At 39.5% G+C, this 10,712-nt stretch overlaps 1 protein-coding gene across 1 annotated transcript; it reads left to right on the top strand.

Moving 5' to 3' along the window:
* Window positions 1-1,677: 1,677 nt before the first annotated feature.
* Window positions 1,678-10,255, top strand: LOC115381257 (acyl-coenzyme A thioesterase 11-like). Its single transcript, XM_030082540.1, is given in 18 exon segments — window positions 1,678-1,877; window positions 2,630-2,828; window positions 5,160-5,229; window positions 5,748-5,808; window positions 5,890-5,957; window positions 5,959-5,989; window positions 6,096-6,231; window positions 6,312-6,465; window positions 6,571-6,690; window positions 6,808-6,946; window positions 7,081-7,140; window positions 7,910-7,943; window positions 7,946-7,974; window positions 8,068-8,151; window positions 8,658-8,791; window positions 9,356-9,487; window positions 9,650-9,776; window positions 9,881-10,255. Coding segments are annotated over 17 exon segments (1,701 nt in total). The 5' UTR covers window positions 1,678-1,877; window positions 2,630-2,638; the 3' UTR covers window positions 10,013-10,255.
* Window positions 10,256-10,712: the final 457 nt, after the last annotated feature.

The following is a 10,712-nucleotide window of genomic DNA, read 5'->3' as shown; positions in this document are numbered from 1 at the left end:
GAATTTTAATGCATATGACTTTTATGTACTTTTGGAAACAAAATGCATGTCTAGAGAAAGATGCAGTTTTCTAATATTGCCTCCAAAAGTGTGTCATATTGGGTAGTATACACTGGCATTGATAGCATGCATACTATACTATACTGTATGATACAAAGAAGATGAGTCTGCATTAATTTTCTCCATTAGTTTTCATAATGTGGCTGAAGAGGGAGATGTAATCAACATATTTTGTAACATCAGCACAACAGCACAAATGTGATGTTTATATATTACTGGATACTATAGGGAAAATTAAATCAATTTTGATGCTTCATTGTAAAAAAAAAAAAAAAGGGTTATCCAAAGTGAAATTATAGTTTATGGATTTTAAGGATCGATTATTCATTTGAAAACCTTTTTGAGTAGTATTTTGTGGGTGTTTCTGTTGGCAGATAGGAGCATTTCTCCACAGTGCATCTATCAAATGATCTGATTGCACAAATCCCCTGGCACAAAGCCAGAACAGTTTTGTTGATGTGGAATGTGAAAAAAAGTGAAAAGTTTAAAAATTCAAACCACTCAAAATGTTTAGTTTCAGCCTATAAACATGCATCGATTGCAATGATTGTGACTTCCTGGATGAGTACTATGAGAGTTTACTGAAGTTTTGGGAAGTGAATGATTTGACAATAGCCTAGAGACCGTTTTTTTCAGAGTAATATTCATAATTTAATTTACAAGATAATTTATTTTAAAGATGGACAAGAAGTATGGATAAATTAAGTTGGAAAAAAAAACCTCCAAAGAAAATGCTACCAACAACAGTGGTGAACAATGTGTTACAAAAATATTATGATTTTTAGTTTGTCCTAAAAAAAGAAGTCCAGAGAAGAAACAAAAACCTTCAATAATAAACACTTCGAAACTCCACATTCATCCATCCATCCATCCATCCATCCATCTTGCCATCCACCTTCAGAGGGCAAACACATAGATCACACTGAAGTCTCCACACATTCATCCACCCTCTAACCTATTTTGTCCTATTGAGGGTTGAGACTGCTGGAGCTGATCCCAGCTGGTGATGTGTGTAGGCAGGGTACACCCGAGTCCAACCGTCAGCCCATCACAGGGCAAACACAGATAAACAGACTCCACACACTCACATCCACATCTATGAGCAATTTAATGTAACCAGTTAAGCGCAAATGCATGTCTATAAAAGGAAACATGTAAAAAAGAAACAGTTTTACACAGAAGGAGAACATGTGAACCTACACAAAATAGCCGTCAGCCAGACATCAACCAAGGTTACTCTCAAAGAAATGTACTATAACACCATGAAGCTCTTCTTTTTATTTCATTTTACTGTAATCCTACAATTTGTATATTCTGTCAATAATTTTGACACAGTTGAATGAACTGTCACAGTGAAAATGATCTCAGTTTTTAACTAATTACATTCCCCCCACAAAAAAATAAGTAAAATGAATTATTTTGGATATTCCTATACTTATTTAAATACTAGAAATTATCGAAAAGAAGTAATACTTTCCCCCCTCATTGCAGGACTAAAGAGTATCGATTTGAGATTTTAATCGCCCTTAAAACCAGCTTCCCTGCGGGTCCACCTTAAAAGCCGTGGCCGCAGAGGGGATGGTCTCTCCTCCTCTCTCTCCCTCCAGTGGTGAAACTTCACACTGAAGCCGTGTTGTCAGAATGTTTTCATAGTTTTTCGTCAAAGAATGGGTAAATTGAGAGAGATCCCGGGTCTGATGGCTGGCAGCTCTTCCACAGCTGCTTTTCCGGTGCTTTAGAGGACACTCACTTGCCTTTTTAATTTTTTTTCCACAACTTTGTCTCGACTTCAGCTTCAGCAGAGCCTTTGAAACTGAGTAAGCTCTTTTGTGTTGTTACTTAATCTCGTCACTTGCGTGCCTATACGGTGAATGCACGTATTTCACAACGAACCTAAAGGCTGCCGCGGTACAAGTTGAAGCTGTTGACTGGCACGCCTGGCCTCAGAAGTTAAAGTAAAAAATGTTGCCGTTTCTCCAGAAATCCCTTTAAAGGTCACCGCCGCTCCTGTCACTGATGTCAGGGGGAGCTGCACGTGCTGCTGCTGCAGGAGGCACGGCAACACACGGGTGACCCAACAAATGCTTTTACCTGAGTGCCCCATTCACGGGCTTACCTTCACAAAACTTTTGTGCGAGCAACTGTTAAAAGAAGAAAAAAAAGACAAGCCCAGACCTGCATTTACAAAAAAAAAAAAAAAAAAGAAAGAAAGATAAATAAAGTCAATTTGCATAGTTGCACAACACCTTGTAATTATGAGATATTTCTGATCCTGATCCTTGAGCTTAGGTGAGAGGAAAATGTTGAGCAATTTTTCTGAGGGGAAAAGCCCAGCTGCAGATTATATAAAGCTTATTTAGAGCCTTGTGTTGCAGTGCAGGACCAAGCGCACATGCACTTTCTTGGGAAAAAAAAATGAGGCACGTTGATCTCACAAATTGGTAGATTTGTTTCAGACTTGGCTCGTAGTTGGCGCTGCAGAACAGATGCTTTTAACTTTCAAATCTGCAAGGAAGGGTTTATCTTCTGATGTTCTAACTTGTCCTGTTTTTTGCTGTATTTCCTTCAGCTTTGAAAAATGACTTCAAATAATAAAGATGTGGACACCATGCTGGACCTTCTGTTCATCCAAGAAAATGGGGAAGTTTACAGAAATCCCACTGAAGTGCAAATGAGTCAAATCGTGCTCCCTTGCCATGCCAACCACTGTGGGGAGCTGAGTGCTGGGCAGCTGCTGAAGTGGATGGACTCTACTGCCTGTTTATCTGGTAGGAAAAACACTTTGTACATCGTTGACCCTGTGCATATATATAATTTCCAGTTAAGCATTGGAGTGTTGTGTTCATAGGTCAATGAGACAGCAGTTTCTGAATGTTGTATGTAATTACAACATGGCTCGGTACCTTTCCTGCTCAAACAGGTTGGAGGCTCTGGAATGTTCCTGTATTATTGCAGATTGAATTTTAGCACAGCACAATCTCTGTCTGGATGAAGTCTCAAATGCAAGTTGCTTTTGGTTAAACCATCCTCCAAATAAATGATAAGGCTTTTTTTTTTTTTCTTTTTCTTGAACAAACAAAGCTTTCAGGGAGATTTAGAGTATTTAAGTATTGTCAGAATGTATCAGCAGAATTAAAAGAATCTCTTTCTGAACTGAACTAAAATTTATTTGTTATACTGATAGATTTGTACTGTTTACCTGCATTTGTTTTGATATTGATTTGTCCTAGATTATCTTTGACCCAGTGGTTTGATATGCTGTTCTTTTGAGTCTATCTCTGTCATGTCAAACTCACTTTACCAATTATTGTTTGAAGTACTGGCAGAAATTTGGTATGTGAAGTGTTCATGTTATACAGATTATTTTTGTAACTTATTTTGGTTGAATAGATATTACATGCAAATAGAATAAAATCCTCAAAGCCTTAAATGAGACAATATGTGCCAAGAAAATTTTAAGGACATCTTTCCAGATATCCCATTAGAATTCCCTCTTGAAACATATCTACACGTATATGATAGATTAGGCACAAAAGAGGACTAAGCAAAATGAGAACGGATTTAAGTTATGTTTATGATGAGGGTGATTGGCAACATGTACTGGATCAAGTGCAGGACTATATTCCCAAGATAACTATTATTAAAAAATATTATCAAATTAATTTCCACAAGACATAAGCAAATTCAATTTAATATACTTCACAGAACATATTAAGCCATATTACACAGATGTGACAGCAGCATTTCCTCATGTGTCATGGATGCAAAGTATCAAAAGGTGATCTCCTACAATTATCGAGAAGTTCTAGAAATATAGTATTACACTCACTTCAAAGATATTAGACTCTCAGACGAAGCAGGATGCAATCTGTGGATACTGGCTGAAAATCGCTCTATTAAACTGGACCATTTTAAAATACACGTCATCTTCTTTGTCAGCACTGTGTTAAAAAAATTATATTAATTGGGAATCTTAAAGGTGTTGTAGGCAGGATTTTGCTAGTCAATGCTAATTTTTCTGTGTTTTCTTGGATTAAATGTTAGAGTATCCATTGATAATCCTTTAGGAGTGTAGCATAATTGCTCTACCGCGAGGGCACAGCGTTTCCATCTGTCTCTGTTCTGATCTGAAAAGGAATCTCTACAGCTCCAGGTATCTTTGACCAATCAGAAGAGCCCCTGAGGCTCAAACCGTGATTGGTCGAGGGGCGTTCGTCGCACGTTCTTGTGGGAGGGGCTTAACTTGCGTAAGGGCGTAATGTCAGAGAAAACAGGACAGGATTGGCTGTGCTGGGTTTCTAATCGCCATCTTAGATGGGTCAAATCGCCATCTTGCTTAGGTACCCTAAGCAAGATGGCGGAGATGCGGAATCCTGCCTACAGCACCTTTAAGATCCACCATCAGCAAGACTAGATTAATGAACTTGTTTCTCACTGTGCACCGTAAAGGATCTTGTATGACTCAAGAAAGAAACCTGAAACCTTTCAGAGAATTTGGGGACCATTTACTGACATTCTGCCTTCTCTGGATTCAGCTGACCACAATGGCTCGACTCTTTCTGGACCATCCGCAGCCTAACTCCATGTACTATGTAAAATCCACTGTCAAATTTCCCTCTTGTAAGTGTGTGTGTATATCCAGCGTGTGCATGCGTGTGTGTGTCTACACACTCATGCAAATGTATATCAGTATGCATGGATGTACATACGGACTGTGTTTGTCCATAAACACGAAGAAACAGATCCATACCAGGGAAGTGGGTGTTCATGGGAGGGGAATAGAGTGTGGGTATTGTTTATGTCTTGTTATGTTTTGTTTTCTTTCTTTCTTTATTTTGTTTTGTTTGTGTATAGCAGTTGTTTTGTGTAATCCTGTTTATGTCACGATGCATAAATATCTTTGAAAAAAAATTTCCCTCAACCATTAATATCTTTTGTAAAGAGATAAAAATTTGGACCAGGCTTCTTTCAACTGATTTTTTTTTTTTTTTTTTTTTTTTGTTCATTGTACTGCAACATTTTGATAGACTGGAAACTGTATTTTTCCGTTATAAAACACTCTGTAATGCACTACATAACTATAGTCTTCCTTGTTCTAGCTGAACGACATTCAGGTGTTTCCTGTGTCACTGCATCAGTGGACGACATCCACTTCGAACACACAATAGGGTAAGATTTTAACCTCAGCATTGCTCTATAATATTTCATGACTGCATGATGTTGTACAGAGCCTATTGAAAGCTGAAGGCACCATTTTTGAGTTGCACAATTTTCAATAATTCATATATATGCCAAATATTACTAAAAAGCTTATTTTTTATTATTATTGCTGATGATAATTTTCAAAACAATCGTAGTGATTTTTGAAAATATTCTTCTGGAATTTCCTCTAAACTATTGACCAAAAAAACCAAAAAGAATAGTGCCTGGGACTTGCTTTGTTGTTGACTGAACATTGCGTCTCCTAGCAGAGAGGTTACACACTGTTGACAATAATCAGTGCTTCATGTTGATAGTAAAGAGAGGTGTGTGGTGTGGTGTGGTGTGTGTGTGTGTGTGTGTGTGTGTGTGTGTGTGTGGGGGTGTGTGTGTGTGTGTGTTGTGGGTGTGTGTGTGTGTGTGGTTGTGTGTGTGTGTGTGTGTGTGTGTGTGGTGTGTGTGTGTGTGCGCGTGTGTGTGTCCTCCAGGGTCGGAAAAGTTGTGAACATCATTGCAAAGGTCAACAGGGCCTTCACATCCAGCATGGAGGTTGGTGGATGTCTTTTTGGATTTTACAGTAGTAACTCTTTGTTCATTTCAAAGTAAAACGGAGACCGTCTTTGTTTTCAGGTGGGCATACTGGTGACCTGTGAAGACCTTTACACTGGCAGGCAGTGGAAAGTTTGTCACGCCTTTGCCAATTGTTGCCAGACGTACCGAAGCCGGGAAGGTAAGAGGCAAGAGACCAAACAGTGGAAATAAAGACATTTAGGTAAAGATCTCCTTAGTGTATATGCGTTTGTGTGTGTGTGTGTGTGTGTGTTATTTGTTTTTAGGTACAGCTGAAACAGGTGATTCCTCGTACACAAATAGAGCAGATGGAGTACAGTCTGGCGGCGGAGCGGAGGAGGATGAGACTCATCCACGCTGAGATTATCACAGACCTACTGAGCAGCAGCACCGCTCAACTGGGTACAGACATAAGGGTTTAAGACACACAGCACTCAAAAATCTTATTGGTTTAACACTCCTTGTTTTTGTTCTCTCATCAGGAGAATGTCAGGAGTACGAAGACGCTGTGTCAGCTGAACGGACACGAGTTGAGAGTGTGGAGCTGGTACTGCCGCCCCATGCTAACCATCAAGTCAGCACTTTTGGAGGGCAGATTATGGCCTGGATGGAGAATGTGGCCACTATTGCAGCAAGGTGTGTTCCAAAATTCACATTTCCTCAGAATTTTCCTTCGGCGTGTTGAAAATAATTTAGCTTTAAATAGACATCCCTCTGTCTTCTCACCATGATCTGACTCAGCCGCTTGTGTAACGCTCACCCAACGCTGAGGACAATAGACATGTTCCATTTTCGTGGCCCATCTCACATTGGCGACCGACTGGTGCTGAAAGCCATCGTCAACAATGCTTTCAAGCACAGGTGAGTTACATTATGTCTGTTATTACAGCAAGTAATTCTCAACAGCCTGTGTAATGTGTCACTTTGGCGTTGTGGTTACATGTGTGCTTACAATGCCTACATAAATGTGTGCTCCAGCATGGAGGTGGGCGTATGTGCTGAGGCCTACCAGGGTGGAGAACCTTTGCGCCATATAAATAGTGCTTTTATGACCTTTGAGGTGCTGGACAGTGACAGGAAGCCCCGCACACTGCCACGAATTCGACCCGAGCCGGTGGTAAATGTCATATTTTTGTCCCTTGAAGGTTAACTGTAAAGAATTGGGCTTAAATAGCAGTAGAATTGACAAAAGTCATACCAGACGTGTCCTGAATCAGATCTTTAAGTGTTGGCTTTCTTTTACCTTCACAGGATGGAAAAAGGCGTTATCAGGAAGCTATTGCCAGGAAGAAGATTCGCCTGGATCGGTCAGTATGTCCCTTTCAGCTCTTGAGCCCTTGTTTATATTATAGTGTATCTGGATCCTGACTTTTTTTTTAAACCAGATATGTTAATTGTTCTGACTTTAAAGATCTCTCCAATGAGGGGGAAAAGGTTTTAAAAAAAAAAAAACAAGGAACACACTTGGTTTTCTAAGCAGAGCACAAATGGAAATTATCACTGTACTCGAGATCATAAACTATTGAAAAGGACAAGAGGTGAGATAATACTAAGATAAGATATTCCAATGACCCCAGTTTGGTAAAAGCCACAGGGAACCTTCAAAGGTTTGACGTTTACAGAACTTGTACTCTCATGTGTGTCTCTGCATGTGTGAAGTGTTGAGTTAGTTATATCACATACACCATTTAAAATAGCGTAAAGACATGCTGTTATTTCTTTAAAAAAATTTAAAATAATAATGATCAATTATGATGCTGCATAAGGTACTGGCCAAAATACTAAAACACTGCAACAACTATGCAGTTTTTGACATGGTATTTCATAGAATCATTTACTTACATTAGTTAGCCACAGCAAACGACTTGGCAGAGCAACATATCACAGCTGAGCAGACTTTTGGTGCTGAGGCTGCCAAGCATAATAAGATCATTGTTCAACTGTGAAACATGCTGCAACTGTGAAACTTGTTCCATATGTAGATTCAGAACTGGATTTAGAATGTTCTCATTGGACAGATTTGTGGTGTGCTTTATGGCCTGAAGGCACTCTACATTACTTTTTGACCTTGTGTTTACAGGAATATATTATCTCCTGCAAGCAGACTGAAGTGCCTTGTCTGTTCCATGGGATCCAAGTAACCAGGTATTTGTTTTTGCAACAGAAGCAAATAAACTGAGGCTGAGTCGACCCCTGCTCACGTACTTCTAACGTCATAACCCTTTGCTTTTTTTCAAGATGTATCTGAGCTACAATAATGTGTCTGCTCTGAAACTAATGGACACCAGAACCAACTGGGTACTGGCCTCTGAGAAAAATAAGGTCAGTATTGCTTAGGTTGCAATCCGGCATATAACTTAAGTAGTTTCATCTGCAGGGGTTTTGTTCCATGCATCTGCAATATTCTGAATTTGTGAACTTCTCAGGCTCAATTTGTGGCATCAGGGTCAAAATAGCTCGAGGCTTTCATTTCCTGCCAAAGTTGCATTAAAGTATTGAAGAAGGCTGTGAATGCTTTTGTACATATGATTTGTTTTTTATTATTATTTTGAATACACTTTCAAACTTTTTGTCATCATGGGTCATTAGGTGTACTATTTTGAGTGGGAAAATATTAAGTTTAATCCGTTTTGGATTAAGGCTGTAACACAACAAAATGTGGAAAAAGTGAAGTACTTTCCAGATGCACCATAGCTCCGCTGCCATGCTGTCACAGATTTATGTGGCAGTTTTTAAATCAACTGGACTCAACGTGTGTGTGTTTAAGATGTAGAACAAATTCTATTTATAGACTATGATCGAACTTCCTTTTGTGGATGTGCTCTCAGGTCAGATTATACACTCTGGAGGAAAACCACATGCTGTTTTTCAAGGTGGAAATGAACGTCAGTGTCCCGGCTGAGCAGACCTTCCACCTACTGTCAGACCTGAGAAGGCGAAAAGAGTGGGACCGGCATTATGAGTCAGTAACATATACACGTTTGGCATTTAGCATGCGCTGAATCACTTCACCTAACAGTCGACTCGGTTGGAGATGAGCTTGATTTTTCACTGGGTTTCATAACTATAACCTAGAAAAGGAAGGAACAGGTTGACTGCATTCTTTAAATACAACTTTCCACAGTGGCTGTATGATGGATTATGCAAATGTTTTACATATTAAAAACTCTGAAATTCAGGTTGCAACCATGTATTTATGCACTCGGGCATCCCAAATAATTCAACAGTGTTTCAAAGAGCCTTACTACATAATCCACGATGAAAACATTCACTGGCCAATTCGTTCAGCACAACTCTTTATTAATTTTTCCACTATAAAACTATAGATTCAGTTTTGATTGAGAACCTATAGAAGATGACCCGAGTATGGAAAACTCTGTCTACTCTGATTCACAAGCTCAACAACACTGCAAACCACACTTCACAAATTCGTATGTAGTTAACACTTACATCATCAATTTTTGTGTGAAATGACATTTGTGCCTGGTTCTTGTGTGCGTTTGACATGACTATGTTATACCTGCAGGGAGTGCGAGGTGATCAACCAAGCCGACGAGGATGACACTCTTTATCGCGTAGCTACACCCTCAGTAACTAAAGGGGGCAAAGGGCAGGACTTTATCTTGCTGGCATCCAGAAGGAAGCCGTGCGATGCGAGGTGAGTTGTGATTGGACGTGTTGACATGTCACCATTAGCAGAATTCTCCGTTTGAACAATACCTATGCTGGCTAAGTTCTTTATTGACCATGTGTGTTTTTTTTCCTAACCTCTTCCATTGACAAATGTATTCAGGATGCTTTCTTCTCTTGACTCTCTCAGGGACCCGTACCTGATCGCTCTGAGGTCTGTCACTTTGCCAACCCACCCACCCACTGATGACTACTCCAGGGGAGAGGTGCTCTGTGCCGGCTTCTCAATCTGGGAAGAGTCCAGTACTGTCACCAAGGTTTCCAAATCTTCTTTCTCTCTCAGCAGCACTGTCGCTTACTTAAAATGCACAAATTAAGTTCAAGGTTAATTTTCCATCACTTGTTTTGTTTTTCGTGCCAGATCACCTACTACAACCAGGCCACACCGGGAGTGCTCCCCTACATTTCCACAGACATTGTTGGCCTCTCTTCTGCCTTCTACAGCTCTTTCTCTGCCTGCAGCCAGTTCCTGGAGGCCAACAATTACGGCTAGTATGGATTCTCCACCTCTTCACTACTTCCAGGGTCTCACTGCTGGACATAAGAAGTCACATGAGAGAAAGGAATAGTGTCATCATCTCACTCTTTTTTGATTTCTGTAATTGGAGATGTTGTTATGCTAAAAGAGTCGTAGGTTAATGTAAATGTTCAAATCTAAGATTACAAATTAACTGGTTTGAAGTGTTTTTTTTTCAACTTGCTGTCTGCAGAAGATTCACGGTGTTGAAGCAAGACTGCACAATGTTTGTGGCATGCTCTCAGATTGTTAGGTTTTTTTTTTTTGTTTTGTTTTGTTTTTGTTAGAGCCAGTATATTAACGGAACACATTTTATATACAGTATTTTGGTATGTAGATTTGACCTTGTAAATTAATCAATGCTTATCTCTTGACATGGTACCGCCAGTCACATTAAAACCGGGATGAAATATGTCTGAAGTTGGTGGTTTAGTTTCTAGTTTTTCTAAATAACTCTTTTAGTCTAACCTGTTTGATTAAACTTTGATGTCAAATGTTGCTTCTTTATAAATGTCAGGGCATTGTTCTTATAGAACTGTACAGAATGTGTTGTATGTTGACAATGAATGGCCAGGGATTGCAAATGAGGTGTTTTGATTTTACTGAAACAATAAACACAATAGACTGGTGGATTATGCTGATTTGAGTTGTTGTGTTGGTGCCCCCTCCCCTTCTG

The sequence above is a fragment of the Salarias fasciatus genome, chromosome 23 (genome assembly GCF_902148845.1).
Source record: "Salarias fasciatus chromosome 23, fSalaFa1.1, whole genome shotgun sequence".
Taxonomy (NCBI): Eukaryota; Metazoa; Chordata; class Actinopteri; order Blenniiformes; family Blenniidae; genus Salarias; species Salarias fasciatus.
The sequence above is the reverse complement of the archived record's forward strand: the minus strand, read 5'-3'. Positions and strand labels throughout refer to the sequence as shown.